The sequence below is a fragment of the Vanacampus margaritifer genome, chromosome 19, assembly GCF_051991255.1.
Source record: "Vanacampus margaritifer isolate UIUO_Vmar chromosome 19, RoL_Vmar_1.0, whole genome shotgun sequence".
Lineage (NCBI taxonomy): Eukaryota > Metazoa > Chordata > Actinopteri > Syngnathiformes > Syngnathidae > Vanacampus > Vanacampus margaritifer.
This window is the reverse complement of record NC_135450.1, coordinates 18,350,756-18,367,702: the sequence shown is the minus strand read 5'-3', so window position 1 is coordinate 18,367,702 and position 16,947 is coordinate 18,350,756. Positions and strand designations below refer to the sequence as shown.

The 16,947-nt window shown below is 46.2% G+C and overlaps 2 protein-coding genes across 7 annotated transcripts in view; one reads left to right on the top strand and one right to left on the bottom strand.

Moving 5' to 3' along the window:
* Positions 1–143: 143 nt before the first annotated feature.
* LOC144039342 (uncharacterized) lies at positions 144–5,955 on the bottom strand. Of its 4 annotated transcripts, none has more exons than XM_077552571.1 (3): positions 4,787–4,922; positions 2,320–2,473; positions 144–1,105 (listed from the first exon to the last, which is right to left on the bottom strand). In XM_077552571.1, exons 2-3 carry the CDS (start codon positions 2,443–2,445, stop codon positions 497–499), a joined length of 735 nt encoding a protein of 244 aa, XP_077408697.1. In that variant the 5' UTR covers positions 2,446–2,473; positions 4,787–4,922; the 3' UTR covers positions 144–496. The 4 variants fall into 4 exon arrangements, with proteins under 4 accessions (XP_077408697.1, XP_077408698.1, XP_077408694.1 ...); XM_077552572.1 differs by having other exon boundaries at positions 2,320–2,470; positions 4,787–4,918; XM_077552568.1 differs by lacking the exon at positions 2,320–2,473 and having other exon boundaries at positions 4,787–5,955.
* A 4,066-nt stretch (positions 5,956–10,021) lies between these two features.
* Positions 10,022–16,947, top strand: part of LOC144039040 (tyrosine-protein phosphatase non-receptor type 14-like) — a 26,100-nt gene continuing 19,174 nt past the window's right edge. For all 3 annotated transcript variants that reach the window (XR_013289328.1, XM_077551930.1, XM_077551929.1), the window contains exons 1-3: positions 10,022–10,418; positions 15,705–16,057; positions 16,678–16,853. Coding sequence is in view for 2 of the 3 variants with exons in the window: in XM_077551930.1 (XP_077408056.1) it covers positions 15,884–16,057; positions 16,678–16,853 (350 nt within the window). In the remaining variant the exon portion in view is untranslated. The remainder of the gene's footprint in view (positions 10,419–15,704; positions 16,058–16,677; positions 16,854–16,947) is intronic.

The following is a 16,947-nucleotide window of genomic DNA, read 5'->3' as shown; positions in this document are numbered from 1 at the left end:
AAAGTCATTTAATTGGCAAAAACGACGAGGGTCCGAGTTGCCACTTTCAAGCCAGAATGTCAATGTCAGGCCGGGCCTCGTCATCGTTTGCATTTTCGTGACCAAAACGCAAAATGGCAGCGCAAAACAAAAGAGGGCTGAGCTGTGCCTAATGTATCGTCCTTTATTGATGGTTGGCAAACCAGCGTCATGTTGCGTTGGCGCCACCAACTGACATGGTTCTGCCATTGCGAGGAAACCGACGGGAATGAAAGTACCACTGATTGTCACAAATTGATGGTGGCGGGATGTTGTGAAGGGGAAACTTTAGCGGCTTCCGGATGTGGCCAGCAGGCCTCGACCTTTGACAGCCGCAGTTTAAAACAATCACATTGGCACACTAAGCACATTTACACCCAGGAACAATGAAAGACTTCCTCTATAGTGTCCTAAAACATGCTAATACCAAAACGGGGTCGTTATTGATGGCAACATGCAAAAGTGGACACCCCCCCCGTCATCCCACAATCCTGTGCACGTCATTGAGAAGGATGTCCCTGAAGATGTCGGCCAGCAGTCCCTGCGGATTCTTGCCGACGTCGCCGTTGGGCGGACTCCCCCTTTGTGGGCGGGTCTTCCTCCCCTGCGGCCTGGCCGGCATCAGATTGCCGTCGTCCTTGCCGTTGCGACGCCTGCCGGCCCGAGGGCGCCCGACGGCCTCCGGGGAGCCGGCGTTGTCGCTGGGCAAGGCGAAGATCTTGACGGCTTTGTGTTTGCGCCCGGCGGGTTTCCCCCAGCGGAAATGCTCCATGGCGTAGGGGCTCCTCTTGGAGCCTTGGCGAGCCGGCTTGGTCCCGGGGGTCATGTTGCCGGTGGGCTTCCCCCAGCGGAAGTGCTCCATGGCGTAACCCCTCTTCGGGTTGTGAGCGCCCGCTCGGCTTTCCTGGGTCTTGTTCCTGTAGGGTCGACTCCAGCGGAAATGCTCCATCAGGTAAGAGCGCCACCTGGCGCCGTTCACCGCCGACGCGTTTCCTTTGGGGAGGCCGGCCAACGTTTGCTTTTCCTGGCTGCCGTGGACATGCGGACGCTCCGTCTGGCTGCTCAACTTGCAGATGTCCAGGCAGGCCTTCAAAGACAAGAAGAGCTTCGGGTTAGAATTTGACAATGTCAACAAAATCCACTCCGCGAGATTTTCTTGCTGTGTCTTTTTGCTCCCAAAAAGATGACGGCGAGGAGATTGAAAGTCGCGGGGATGGCCCCGAAATTTCACGACTGATGATGTCAGAGGTGGCGGCAAGGCCAACAAGACTTGAGCAAAAAACCCCCCCAAAAGGGATGGGAGCTTCTCTCACGGAGGCGGCGCCGCCTCCTCACCTGTGCCGCCTCCTCACCTGTGCTCCAAAAAGTCATGGCTTGCAGGTAACTCATTTCCTTTTCATCCTATTCACATTTCTTGCGACAAACAAGTCAAAGCCAACTTGTGCCGACACTCATTTTAACATTCTGGAGGTTCTGACATGCTCACATTTTGCGTCCTCATTTCACTTTTATTTTTCATTTATTTTTACACCACCTCCCAAAATACCACCAGAACATTAAAAGACATGCGAACGAGCCACAAGTGCTCAATTAAGTCATTCGCTGGCAGCCATTTTCACTGAAGCAACCCCCTTTGCTCCCGGCTGTTTGACTGGATTTGGACGGATTTTGCAATTCCCACAGAATATTGTGTTCTAATGCTATAAAAACAAGGAACCTACCAAAAGAAAGATTAGAATCTCTTCTTTAATCTCTTTCCGTTTTGCAGCAATTAGCATTCGAATCTAGCTAAGTTTCATCATTATTCACAAATCAGTTGAAAACAGTGGGGAGAAGAGCTTTTTGCAACATGGCCCTGGTTGATCTCTTGTACTCTGCTGCCACCTGCTGGCCGTTTTTGTAATAACGACCATTGCTTCAAGCGTTCTTCCCTTCAGAGGCTGCATCAAAGCCCTCTGTATGCTCTCGTTTATATATATATATATATATATATGACAAATCTATTAAATAACGATTGAAAATGTAATGCACATCAAAATGAAATAGAAATTGCAGCTGAGCAAATGGATTCCAACATTTTGAAACGTTTCAATGAAATAAAGGTCAAGTAAAGGGAAGGTAAATTCCACTGATTGAACTCAACAAATGTAGTCAATTGAGCGATTTGTCGTCACGGCAACCTTTTGAGGATCGTTTAGTCGACACGTTTCAATTTGGATCCTTCCAAAATGTGATCCTTCAATTTGTACGAGCGTCCCGAGGCGGAGTCTCATAAATGCGCCGACTGCGTTCGCGGCTCACCAGCATCCGGCCCTTGTTGATCTTTTGGCAGATGGAGCAGTGGGAGGCCAACGCCGGCATGGACGCCAACGCCGGCATGGACGCCAACGTCAGCAGCGCCAGCGACAACCAAAGTGGACACGCCATGCCTGAGAGGCGCACGCACGGCCAGCTGCTGCCACACAAGAGAAAAACAGCAATGACAAATGGCAACATTCTCCATCTTTGTGCTTTGTCTTGACAACACGTCCCCAAAATCCAACACTAATTCTTTTCTTGCCATTTTGTTTGAAAAGCTCCAATTACTCTTTTGGCCAGCCACTAAAAGAGTTTGCTGGGAGCAAAATAAAACAAATTGGGAGGGGGGGGGTGGAACATGTGCACAATCTCTCTGAGCAAATGTTTCTGATCAAAAGTCCGACGAGTCACAATGACATGATTTCCATTGGTCATTGAAATCAATATGAATTGATGACAATGACGACATTTGTTGGCGCCATCCAGCGGTGATTCTGAGAAGCGCGCTTGCATCTCAAATTTCGCTCCAAAATCCCCCCCCACCCCCTCCTCGCCACAATATTTTAAGAAATGTTTTGTTTTAGGGATGGAACCCTGTTTTTTATGCACGGTGCTTATTTCTGTTATATCCTCGCTTATGCAACAGTTTGGCAGGGTTTAAAGTTAAAATAAAAAAAAGTGCCATCAATTCTTTGCATATTTTTGTTTTTGCGGTTGGGCCCGTCCGCTATGCCAATTTTTTAGTTTTCATTTTTCATTTTTCGGGGCAAAGGGCACACTTGCGTGTTCTTCTTCCATTCCAACTGTTGGGCAGAGTTAAGGCAACCTTTGATATGCGACGTAAGAAGCTTAAAAAGTCGTGCGGAGCCAAAGTTGAGCTGGCTGAGAAAAGCTGCAACCAATACAACACGTGACGCCTGATTTTGGGCAGGCGGGCGTCGACGTTCCAGCGGAGACACTTTTCAATTGGATGACGGAATCAACTTGTTCAACGTCTGCTTTGTGCGTTGATGTCATACGAAATGAAAATGAGTAGCAAACAAGAAAAAAAAGAAAGTCATGAGCTTCAAGCTGACACGTTTGCTGTTGTGCAGAATGGCTGACTTCCAATGATGGCCGTTTGGGGCTGGAGGAGGTCATGTGACTTGCCTGCGGTGGAACGTTGCCTTTGTCTTGGATCACTATGACGTCACTGCACGGACAAATGGCAACACTTTTCTTTCTTTCTTTTTATACCATAGCACAGCTTGAAGAAAATCTTGTGTGAAAAATGTCTGGCAGCAGTTTGGGCAGTTGATTTGAAGTCCAAATGATTGGTCACGATAGCAGAAAGCCCCGCCCACCTTGCTGGCGTCCGAATGGAAGGTATGTTTTTCTTGGCACATTATAACATTTTCTTTTATGACTTCTTCAAGCTTGTTGTGGCGTTTCTACTTTTCAGTCAATTCTCTTTTTTTGGATCCGTTTTATTATCGCAAGTAAAGAATCTCACCATGAATTATGCACAAATAAACATTGAAACAACATCATTAAATGCCATCATGTCCTCAATTCGACAATTCGTAGCGACTGGCAGAACAATACAGACGCACGCAGACTGCTTTTCTGAGGATAAAGAATATATGCCGTAAGTATCATTCTATTGACTTGCTCACTTTTGAGCATTGCGACGTCGATGCTATTAATTGGCCCCGTCTGTGCCGTTTGCGTCGGCGTTCAACTCGCTGGTTATTGTTTTTAGTGTGACATCAAATTGTAAAATGACATGAAAAAAAAAATCAAGTTCCCACACCGTGCTTTCCAAGTCGTACGGATCAAATTTGCATGCTATTGTTTGCTCCCTTGTGTGTTTTTTTTATTTTTGGGTCCCTTTTCTCAAAGGTCAGCAAAGACTAAATGGAAAGCCAGCGAGAATCAGAACCAGGTTGTAAAATGACAAGTCACAAGCTTGGAGGAATCCAGCCTGAATCTTATAAAGGCAAAAAGTCTTCCACTTTCTACAATATTGATCTTAATGTTAGCATTTTGCTCTAAAAGCAAGAAAGGCAAAGTTGTTGCCGTGTAACTTCCAACAAAGAGAAGTCGGAGCGCAAATGTGGCCGCAGCCCGATCCATCCCCCGACATTTCAATCGACGCGACTTGCTGCTCACAATTTCAGCTCGTTGGGTGGATTGATTGGTTGATTGATTAGTTTGTTCCCCACCCGGAGGCTGCCGTGAAATATTGACGAGTGAGCAGCTTTCAGTCTTGCCCTTTTTTCCAGTTTGACTGTAAGATTGCAGATGAGTTACGCAACTGCTTCAGTTGTTTTGTTTGTTTTCACGTCTGATTATTGTTGCCTTTCTGAACCGGGACTCACAATTCGCTTGTTTTTTTTTTTTGTCCAACGTGAAAAGCAGAAAGTCATTTACAACAATGCAACCAACGCATTTCTCTCACTCTAAAAAAATAAAAAATAAAAATTCTTACCTTTTTCTGGTCTGAAGGTTGTCTTTTTTTTGCAATCTTTCTGACTTTCTTTTGTGTTCCTGTTGCGCTTCGTCTCCTGTCGCTCTCAGCTGCTGTCAGCTCACAGGCAGACGCTCTTCTCTTTTCTCTTCTCTTCTCTTCTCTTCTCTTCTCTTCTCGCTCGCTCGCAGCTCTTTTTATAGAGCGCCTCAAGGCCTCGGGGTGTGCGATGGACGCCAGGCGAGGGGGGGGCGAGGCGAGGGGGGGGGGGGGCGATGGATCTCCCACTCCGCGTGGGCGAGCAGGAGAACAGTTTGCTCTCTCTGCGTGTGCGCTGATGCCGCCTTGACACTTGACCTGCAGCATCTTCCCGGCACGGGATTTTCCCACACACAAAACAAATCTCATGTTCGAACGGCTGAATGGGACGATTGTGTTTGGGGAAGGAAAAAAAAAATGAGGTTCCAAAAACAACATGCTCATTCATACCAAGACGTCCAATGTCATTTCCTGAAAAGATCAAATAAAAAGCAATGTTGGGGGCGGAGGTGCGAAAAAGTCTGTGTTGTGAGAAAACTGAAATGAGAAAATTTGCAATGGTGCGAGAGAAAATAAAAGGATGTGATGTTTTTGCGGGGGGAAACGCCAATAATAAAAGAACAAAAGTTCCAATTGCAGTTTGAGTAGGAAAGGAGTGGCGTTCCGCAAGGCTCACTACTCAGTCCCCAGACTATACCCGGCCTACATGAACGCAAGCTAATTGACTGTCAACAATGCATACGTAGCATCGTCGTCGTCATGGCAGTCAATGAGTTTGCCTACCTGCTGGAATACCACAAGGCTCCATACTGGGTCCCCGCTACATCAATGTCCAAATATGAATGCTACGCCGGCTATAAAAGGGCTCCTTGGTTTCACAAAGCCAGGAGAAAAAGTCTTGTTGAGTTTTTTTTGTTCCAATCTTCCGACTCCAGCTCGCCCACCAAGACTCAAAAACTGAAAACAAACCCGTTCCAAGATGGAAGATTCCTCATCAGGACCCTAATCCTCATCATTTTTCTCTTGCAAAATGATGGTGACTTTAACGGCCTCATTAGTTTTGTTTTGCTTTCATGTGGCCCTCAAACTCCTTTGAAGCAAAGCCCCGAAATGAAAAACATGGCTTATGACAGTGGTGTCCAAACTCGGTCCTCGGGGGCCGGTAGTCCCGCAGGTTTTGGATATTTCTCTCCTCCAACACAGCTGAAGCTCATCAGCAAGCTCTACTAAGCCTGATAACAATCCTGTTGATTGAAACAGGTGCGTTGGAGCAGGGAAACCTCCAAAACCTGCGGGACTACCGGCCCCCGAGGACCGAGTTTGGACACCACTGGCTTATGATGAACATTTTGGTTCTGCTCCAGTTTACGCAAAACAACAAATCACATCTTAAGAACTTTTTATATTGCTGGCGCTGTGCTTTGACGCCAATATGCTACACGTGTGATTTTGGCCACGAAACGAGGACACGTAAAAGTGCATTTCCATCTCGCGCGTGTTCCCGCACTTGAGGAATAACAAGAAGCCGCCGGCATTTATTCAACACAGTTTGCCGCGTTGGCCCCCGTTTGCGACCAGTCATTGTGATCGGCAAGCACGACCTTTGACCTCATGTTGTGCTTTGAAGGCCAAAAGCGTCGTGACATCGAGCAACGCCATTAAGCTGCGGAACATCGTCGTCTTGTGCGGAACAGACTGTTCATTCGTTTGACCCCGAGGTCAAAGCCGACGAATGAGATCGCACACGAGCAAAGTCGTCTCCGTCATTTGGTTTCACAAAGATACGAGAACTAACATTTTGCAGGGAGTCAAGGTGATATTTGATTGGTAGTTGACAGCTGAGGGGGCGTGGCTTCCCAACATTTTCACGGTCATTCAAATTGCTGACAGCCGTCTTCTCGTTCTTTGTTCTCAAATTCGCGAGAACAAAACGTCCACTTTTGGGCAAAACGCTTGACGCAAGTGAAAGGCGGCTTCCTTCTTTGAGGAATCTTGATTGGGTCGGGGTCCATTTTTGCAGTCAACTGAACTGGGGGCTTCCTCCCTCCCGCATTGGCCAACCAAATACGTCGACTCCCTTGAAGATTCCAAAACGAGCGCGCTTGCTTTGCCTGCTGCGTGCGGCCTCCCGTTGGCGGATGGCAAAAGTCTTCCGCCAACGGGCTCAGCCGAACCGACAGAACCGCACAAAATAGCGCTTTGATGGTCAGGAACGGCAATTCTGTTGACGTTGTGTCATGATTTGTGTCGGCTGGTGGGCGGAGCCCATCATACACACCTGCTGCCCATCACGCCATCAGACCAGAATAAAAGCCTGATGGACACATCAAGGAGTGTCGGGCGATTCCTCGGAGACGCCGCTCTCCTGACCCGACTGTACTCGTTCCTACAAAGCTCTCAAGTCAAACGCTTTGTGAATTGTGTCTTTTTGCAACAAGCTGCAAAAGTTTGGCTTCATCGCAGCGACAGCAGCTGCCGCTGCTCGCTGTGCTCACGGCCGGGCCCTTAATAATAACAATAATAAGCTTGCTTCATTTTTCCGCATTCTTCTGCAAGCAGATCTGCGAGTATGCTGACAAGAAAACACATATTTTCTTATTGCTGATATCAAGCAGATGTGTGCGCCTCTAAAGCAAACAGCAATCGTGAAATGTGAAAATGTTGCGTCATCCGCAGGAAGTGATGACGGAGAAGGTGGCCGTGCAATTTCATCTGCTGAGATTTGTGAGGTAAAACAGCTGTTGCATCCGCTGGCTTGTCATCGGGTATGACATTTTGTTCCTTGTGGGGGGGGGGGGGACTACTATGTGATTATGTCAGGCCTGTCAAGACACCCAAAGATGCTCAATTCGGATAACCAGAAAAAAAAGCCCTCTTGTGGTTCGATCAGAAGATGAGAATGTTTGCGATTGAGGGCTGTTCCAGTCGCTTATGACGTTCCTCGTTGAGTTGTTTGCATTATTAGCGATCCTACGCCATCTAGCGGTGGTTATTATTAGGAACCAACGGAAGAAGAGAAGCTTGCACCCGACACCAATGAGCGCATTGGCCAACGTGCACGCAGGTGGACTTGATGAGAGTTCTTCTTCTTCTTGCGGAAGTCAAAGATTTCACTCTTGACTGAAAGCAAGAAAGGAGACAAGCAAGTCTAAGAAACATATTTAGTCCCTTGTGGTTGTGAGGCCACGAAGTTGCTTTATTTGTCTTGACGATTGTTGTCTTTGATTTATTGCCTGTAAGAGCAACTTGTAAGGATTTGCTTTGTGTCCATGTTTATACCCGAGTTGCCAAAGAATGTATTGTTTTGTGTGTGCTAAACCTCGTGTCGTGCTTCATGCACCATCCAAGGTCACTATCAGGGGTGCTCAAGTTGGGTCCTCGGGAATCCCTATCCAGCCTGTTTTCTATGTTTCCCCTCCTGCAGCACAGCTGAATCTAATGATCCGATCATCAGCGAGCTTTGCAGAAGCCTGATAACGAACCCGATCACCAATCAGGTGTGTTAGTGGAGAGAAAACAGGCTGCATAGGTAGGGGCTCTCCAGGACCCAACTTGAGCACCCCTGAGTTATGGACTCTGATTGTAATTGTTCAGGATGGTTGTGAATTGGACTTGATGAGAGCCGGCCTGAAAAAGAATGACGCATGAACACGTGCACGTTCGCCCTTCACTGACGTGTTGCGTCACCCTGAAAACCCCACGGAAAAAACATTTCTGGCAAGCACTCATGTTACCATTATTACTTTGGATTGTTCTTCTTTATTGTGACTATGACGTTGTTTTGGTCTTGTTTGCAACGAGTAAGCCATTCGAATGGAGTCAGTGGTTAAATGGCCAAAGAAAATGCAAACGTTCATGCAGCGAGCGCACTGTCGGTTTTGAGGCGGTGTGTAGTTCTCCTACTGGCCACACGATGTCACAATTTAGTTGCAAACAATTCAGAGAGTTTGCGGCAGTAAAAAGAGGCTGTTTTTTCTTTATGAATACATTTACAATGACACGTTGACTGTTTACTTCATTAGGATGTTTACAACAAGAATAACAAAAATAATAATAATAAAATTGAATTAAATTTGATCTAGCTTTGTCAAGAACTGCAAAGGTTATTTAAAAAAAGAAAGAAAAAGTAACTCCGGTAAATACAAAGTTAATATTACACTAATTGTTACTATGAAAGCTTAAAAAATAGAATTGCTCAATGTGTGTGCGCACATTCTTCAAATGTGTGTTTTAAAAATGTTGATTATTCAAGTAACGTTATAAATCATAAAAAAGGAGGGCGCATCTAAATAAGAACTAAATACATATGCGGGTCCTTTTGTTGCACTTGTGTGGCCCCTGGAAAAGCCTGAAAGCAGGAGCCCCGCATTCCTCACATTCCTATCTTGTGATGTCACAGCCTGCTGCCTTCAAGCCACTCCACAGAGCTGGGGACTTTTAAAGACTTACTCGTGTTAACCAGCATTTTGTGGGGGGGTCCAAAGAAAATCAATTTTGGGAAGAAATCATTGTTTTTTGGTGTTCTTTAGAAAAAAAGTTACTGGAAAAATGTGTCTTCTTTTCCCTCCAGGGGTCGCCACAGTTAATCAGTTGCCTCCATCGAACCCTGTCCTCTGCATCCTCTGCATCTTCTGCATCTTCTGCATCTTCTGCATCTTCTGCTCTCACACCAACTACCTTCACGTCCTCTTTAACTACATGCATAAACCTGGTCTTTGGTCTTCCTCTAGACCTGCCATTTGGAAACTCCGCATCCTCGTGCCAATATACTCCACTAGAAAAAGGTGTGCTTTTGTCTTTGTCTGTTTGGTGGGCGCATTTTGTATTGCAATGCTGCAACAATTTCCTAATTTGCCTAATTAAGCGATCTTGATTAAAAAACAAAGTTATGTTTTTTTTAGAAAATAAATTGTGTATGTTTTAGAGAAAAACGTTTTCCTTTTTCCATTATGAAGAAGTTTTGTATTGAGAATTGATGATTAAAAAAATAAATAGTGAAAACGTCGATAGATAAAAAGTTGTTTATTTCTGAGAATTTGTTATGGTATGTTAAAATGAGTTGCAAATTGTGTACGTGTGTTTCTAAGAAAAGTTGTGTATGCTCAGCTCTGTACAAAGTGTCCACTTTGTAAGAATTGCCTGTTTTCCGACATTATGAGGTGTTTGTGAACGCACCTCACCGCCAGCTCACCCCCGCCCCCTCGTGTCCAGAACGCCCTCGTGGGGCTAGCAGGGGCTCCTCGTCCTCTTCCTCGTCCGGTTCGGTTCGGTTCGGCTCGGCTCGGCTCGCTTAGCCTAGCAAAGGCGAGAACCTCACGTCGCTTCTCGACTTCCCGCCGCGGCCAAGTTGGTCCACTCGTGCGTTTGTTGACATTCAACTCTAAATTAGGCGCGCGGAAAACTTTGTCGCCCCCCCCCCACACTTTTTCTTCTTCTTCTTTTTTTTTTTTTTTGAACAACCGCGTCTGAGATTTAGCCACCTCCGAGAGTCCGTCGCAAAATCCTGCGTTTCACGTGGAAACCTAATCCAAACTGGATGGGGATTATATTTTTGTCGTGAAGGAAAGGAGGAGACGGAGACAATTGTCCTCGGGCCACATCGGCATGTAGCGAGGTGAGTTGGACCTTTTCAAAATGTCTGTTCGTGCGACTTAAAACGAAAAGAAAAGTTTGTCTATGGAAAACAGGCCAAATGGCCGAGCCACGTCAGGAAGCGAGACGGGGGGCATCCCAAACATTGGCACGCCTTGCCCCCCACCCACTTCCCAAACACCTTCGTTAGGTGACCAAAGATTCACAGCTTGACCTAAATGACATGTGATGGCTTCGGATGGTCAGGAATCGCTTGGAGACAAGACGACAGTCGAAGATGGCGCCGTTAAAGGGTCAAGTCGATCACCTTTTACCGTCAAACCGTTCCAAAATATCACGACATTCTCTTTGTTGTTTTTCTTTTGGAACGCATAACAACACTCACCTGTGGAGTCCATCATTAGCCCAAAGTGTATCTGGTACACGCTGCTAATTGGCGGATGATGCATATTTGTGTTGCATAACTCCTACATGTTTATATGTGTATGCATGTGTTTGGACATGCCCCAATCATCTGTAAAAAGAAAAAAAAACATGCACGCGCGAATTAACTGAAGGCAAGTTGCAGTAGGTGTGGGCCTTACACACACACACACACACACACACACACACACGCACGCACATCTGGCTGCATATTGGGTCCAAAAGCATGCTGTGTAAATGACATGGTAGCTGGCCCGGTGGTTTTTGAGGAATATGGAGCAGTTTGCTGGAGAATTTGAAGGGTCTGAAAAATTCCACGTCTCGCCAGCACCAATTTAGCGCGGAGACCAGACGAGGGGCTGCGGAATGGGCCCATGCGTTGACCTTCTGCGTGCTTTCAACTTGAGTAAACTATAAAATAAAATAAAATGTCACCCATCAACAATCCATTATCTGGTTGTGTTCTGGCAGCCCAGCGAGCTACAATAGAAAGCGTGTTAAAAGCTGCACCCTTCATATGTACTTCACAGGTGCAAAAAGTGTGACACGTCAATCACATCATTTGACAGCCGAGGTCCCAGGTTGGTCCAGTAAGTCCCAAGACTTGTGAAAATCCAAACAAGAAGACGAAATCGGGAAGAACGTTTCTTCACAATGCAGCAAAAAAAAAGCTTGAGGCCAAAAACAGAAGGCGCGCGCGCGTGTTGATTGAATGCAAATGCGATCGGCCATTTTACTTGTGAGTGTGATGCGCTCGCTCAGTGGGAGACCCCCACTCGTGGGGGGGGGGCACCACTCGGGCTTGGTGGGAACGTCACGGGAAAAGTGAACAGCGCGATGATGGCGTACGTGTTCCTCGCTGTTGATGTTTTCCCTCCTTTCCGTTCTTCTTCGGAACAACTGCAACAACATGATAAGAGATGTCGAACCTCCTTCCTTTCCCACCAAAGGTTACTGTGGCCCCGCCCACTCCCTGTCATCTCAGTGCTTATTTCACTTGGAATTTGCATGTTCTTCTCCCTGCTAATATTTTGACCGTTGTTAACCCATTTGACGATCCAAAATTGTGGCGGTCAAAAAGTTTCATTGTGCAAACAAAAAACAAAACAAAATGATGGTGGTCAGCAAAATATTGTTCAAAGTGCGGTGTGAGGGCCACAAATCCAAACGAGGCTCAAAAGGTTACAAAAAATAGAAACTATTTGACAACTAAAACCAAACTAAATGAAAATATCACCAAAAACATATTTGAAAAAATATACAAACATGTTACAGCTAAAATGCAAAACAACAGAATGCAAACATATTAGAAAAGAACAAAAAAGTAAGATGAGATCAATTAGTACACGAGAATAGAAATACAAAAATTGTATGTAAATAAGAAGAATTCATCAAATATGTGTAGAGATTTTCCTAATGCTCAAAAACACAAAAGTGAAAATTCAATAAATAAATAATCAACCGGCCCGCCTTGGAAGACGCTTTTATTCCTGATGTGCTGTTTCATTCTAAAGCGTCTTGAGCTAATGCTAAGGCGTTAGCATCTGGCAAGAAAAGAATTATTTCGTTGTTATGACCACGTTTTTTCTTTTTATGATACGGATCAAGGATGAAAAAAAAAAACGGCGCTGAAAGATGAACAGATGCGCTTTCAAGAAACGTCTGGCGACCCAGCTGCGTCTCTGCAGCTGCTTGTGTGTGTGCGTGTGTGTGTGCGCGCTGCATTATGGTCAAATGACCAATCTCTCTCTCTGTCCAATTGTAATTTACTAGACAGACAACAACAGACTCCAGTTGCTCTCTTTCCCTCCCGCCGTCCAATCAAATGTTGGCGTGTTCTTGTCGCTATGCGGGTTTCACATCACTTGTGACCCAAAAATTCCCAATTGAACAACAAAGTGGCCCTCTAGCGACCTCTAGCGGTGGCTGGTATATGCGGTAGACGCCGGTTTCAATTTGGCCGAGGGTCTCGATTCGGATTCTGCCGAGCTATTTTGCACGTGCTCGTTGACGATGGAATGTTACGCTTAAACATTTTGGTGTTTAAAATGTTGTATTCTCTTGCTGCTCGAATAATTGTGGTAATTAGCTCATTGACTGGCAGCCATTTTCACTGAAGCAACGCCCTTCGCTCCCAGCTGTTTTACTGGATTTGGAGTGATTTTGCAAGGCCCACCAAATAATGTGTTTTATTGCTACAAAAACATGGAAGCCTACCCAAAAAAAACATTTGTATCTGTTTCTGTTTTGCAGCAATTAGCATTGGAAAATAGCTAACTTTCCTCATTCTTCACAAACCTCAGTGGGGAAAAAACGGCTTTTCGCAACATGGCCCTTGTTGATCTCTTATACTCTGCTGCCACCTGCTGGCTGTATTTGTAATGACTACCATTGGCTGCATCAAAGCCTTCTGTATGCTCTTACATAACATAGAAAAAAGGTATAAATACGTTTTTGGGACCATTGTAACATTTAAAATAGAACGTTTTTGGCAGCAAATGAGTTAATTTCCATGAAGCTGTCTACGGAGTTCCGCGTGATCTGGCGGCAAAAAGCTAGCAGACGTTGGTTAACATTTGGCTTGCTTGAACATTTTTCTGTTTCAATTTTCATCCATCCAGTTTTTATCCTCATTGGGGTCGCTTACGCCGCCGACAAGTCACTTTGAAGAAGAAAGTCAAATGTTGACGGAAATCAGGGCGGGCTGGCGTCGACTTGTAAGCAGCCAGCGGGTACGAGGGGGAGGAGTCAGGCGGCAAAGCACTTAACCCATTTGTTCATGTGCAGCAGAAGGGAGGTGTGTGTGTGTGTGTGTGTGTGTGTGTGTGTGTGTGTGTGTGTGTGTGTGTGTGTGTGTGTGTGTGTGTGTGTCCTTGTTGGGTCATCTGTGGTATTTGAGGCCGCGAGCAGCCACACAGATCCGATTGATTGAGTTACACATGCTACACTTGTGTCCTCAACTAACGTCTCAGCGGTGGGCAACAAAGTGTTCTTTTGTTGTTCTTGCCGCCTTTTGTGTGGACGCCAGTTGGGGCCGAAAGCGAGTGGGACAACTTTGTGTCCCATCATGTGCAGACATGTCCACGTGTGCATACTATTTGCAATCATTGCCATTATTGACCCGCCATATTTTGCCGGCGTATCGTCTGCGTCCTTTTCAGATGCCACCTGACGCGGGGTCAACGCTGACGGGGTCAACGCTTGACAGTTTTCAGTTTCAACAAACATGCACTCAAATGTCAAAATGATGACCAGGACATAAAGACAGCATTTGTAGACACCAGTGTATGCAGTTTATCAGCAAAAAATGTGATTTAGTGTACCAAGTACCAAGCTAACTCACTAGAATGATAGCGATACTTTTAGTTACTTAACTAGTTACTTTTTGTAGTTAGCTACTTTGCTTGAGCACTGTTTAAAAAAAAAAAGCATTCAAGTTGATATGTTTTTTGGTCCAAATGAGTTCCCAAGTGACTGCAAGTCAGGTTAAATAACCCCAAGGTAGCACGATGACGTTTTTCTGGCACGCTACATCCTCATCAATCTGGTCCAAAGAAGTAAGAAGTGGAAAAAGGTTGACAATTTCAATCATTTGAATACGTTTCATTTCATTTATTCAAGTGTCAATTCCAGAAAGACGGTGTTTTAGTTACAGCAGTCACATAACAAAAAAAAAAAATCAACAACACTAGCAAGGAATGTTTTCTCGTAAATTTAGCCCAAACTGTTTGCGGCGGAAAAGCAAAAGCGCTCCTCTTCACGCCGCAAAATTACAGCGTGCAAATTCTTAAAGGTTCGCGCCTTAAAATAAACAGCGGAGCGTGACTTGAAAAAAATGCAAACTAACCAATTGTCTTTGTGTGTGTGCGTGCCTGGCCTGCCGCCGCCGCATTCTCCGCGGCGTGACGCTGATTGCTAGCTTGGGAGCTGCGCTAAATTGCCGTCTGCTCCCTTGGCTAACCTCACGGCGGGTTTGTTGTTGATCCCGAGTGTGTGTTTTTGCGCTGCGTCCTTGTTAGCGCATGCCCGCGTTTGTTTGCTACACGCACGCCGCGCAGTTGCTCGCATGGCGGCGCTTTGTTAGCGTCAATGGCTGCAGGTCGCTTGGGTCTTTCAAGGAGAATAAACTGCCGCTGGTTATTCATGCCTAGTTTGGATTTTGCCAATTACAAAAACAATTGTGAAACGGCTTTACTGACTGATTGATGACTAAGGAATGTGACGTCATGCCTGGGGTGGCTTTTTTTTTATTTTTTCAAATGACTTTTTGGGGGGCATTCACCAAACAAACATTGTTTTTAAGAGGCTGCCTCCTCCGCTTCACACTTGGGTCAGGTGTGCCCTGCTTTCCGAGTTGGAGGAATCTGGGCCGGCGTCCAAGCCGGCTCTCATCAGTACGTTGGTTGCCAGAACCCGGGACAAGAAACAACACATCCACATTTGTTCTCCGCTCTGCTCAGCCGAGCATTCTTCTGACGCTCGCTTGTCCACTTTCCATCATTCCTTTTCCTCTCGTTCAGATGAGCCTCAACTCCATTTGACAGGATTTAGGATCCATTGACATGGCACCACACACGGGCTGAAACCCGATTGAATTACAAGCAATAAATGAATATCGTTTCATGGAGCCAATAATAGAATTTCATTTGTCCATCTAGCGAGAAATCTATCTTCAAGTCATCCGTCCGGTCCTGGAGCTTTATTACTCTGCATGTTGTTGATGGCTGCCGTTATTAGCACTAGCAAATTAAGAGTCGCAATGTCCTCTGATTTAATAGAAAAGTCATTTGGACGTGGCGTGGGGCGGGGCTTCAGACCCATAAAGTGATGACGACTGCTTAATGCTTGTTTGTTGACGTTTGCTTCTTCTTCTTCTGCCTTCTAGCACGCGTGGTCATGGGTTGGGAACGGGCCAGCATCCGGCCAATGAGCATCTCTCCACGCGGCGGTGCGGCTGGCGTCGCCCGAGAGCTGAGGGGGGCCACGGCCAGCTCCTAAAGGCGGCCTAACCCTTGCCCCCTCTTACGCTCCCTCTCTGGCGCTCTCCTGACCTTTGAACTTGCCATGCCCTTCCGGCTGAAGCTGCGGCGCACGCGGCGCTACAACGTCCTGAGCAAGAACTACTTTGTGACGCGCATTCGGCTGCTGGACAACAACGTGATCGAATGCACTCTGTCGGTGGAGAGCACGGGGCAGGAATGCCTGGAAGCCGTGGCGCAGCGACTGGAACTACGCGAGGTGAGCTAACCAAACAAAAAAGCTCACTAGCGCAACATGGCTGCCGTCTCGTTTGTTTGGCACCAGTTGAAACTTGAAATGGAGGCCGGAGAATGATCATATAACGATTGGTCAACACCAAATCTGCACTAGCATCAAGTTTTGGGCTGTTGGTCAGGCGTCGAACACCGTACAAGTCTTGACGCCGCCACGCTTTGGCCTCCTTCCTTCCATTTTGGTGTCTTTACGCTGGCCACGCTCTGGCGCGCTTGCATGGGAAGGAGATTTATTGTTTATTGTTTTTTTGCTGGGGAGTTGCCGACGTTTTTTTTTAACACATTTTTATTTAAAAACAAATTGTGTGTAATATATTGTAACTGAGTGTCAATTTTAAAGATATGTGACGTAGCATTCACTTTTTTTTTTTTTTTTACATACGGACAAATAGTGTATCTTGTAAGACAACATATGAAGAGCGTAGAAATCGTAGAAAAGTTTCAATGTTTTGGGTAACCTCGATCCAGCGAACCCTCCTTCAAATTTTTTTCCTCTACTTTGGCTCAAATCGGATGTTTGCCATGATATTGAATATTTCTTGTGACATCCGTCTTGCTGTGTCCCCGCCCGCCTCCGGACTTTAGACTCCCTACTTCGGCCTGTGGTTCCAAGGGAAGACTCAGGCCCCGGCGCAGCGCTGGGTGGAGCTGGAGAAGCCCCTCAAGAAGCAGCTGGACAAGTTCGGCAATGAGCCGCTGCTCTTCTTTGGGGTCATGTTCTACGTCCCCAGCGTGTCCCGCTTGGAGCAGGAAGCCACCAGGTAAGAGAACTGCTCTGGATTTTTGAAAAGAGTTTTGTCGCTGTTGCTATGGCATGACTCCTTCCTGTGATTGGCTCCAAGGCAGCCCTTAGTC

Bases quoted from the DNA above. Each gene is read 5' to 3' on its own strand.
- LOC144039342 (XM_077552568.1), bottom strand. From the start codon at position 5,248: ATGAGCATGTTGTTTTTGGAACCTCATTTTTTTTTTCCTTCCCCAAAC. The intron at 1,106-4,786 runs GTAAGAATTTTT...TTGTCTTTGAAG, and splicing joins AACCTTCAGACCAGAAAAAG to GCCTGCCTGGACATCTGCAA.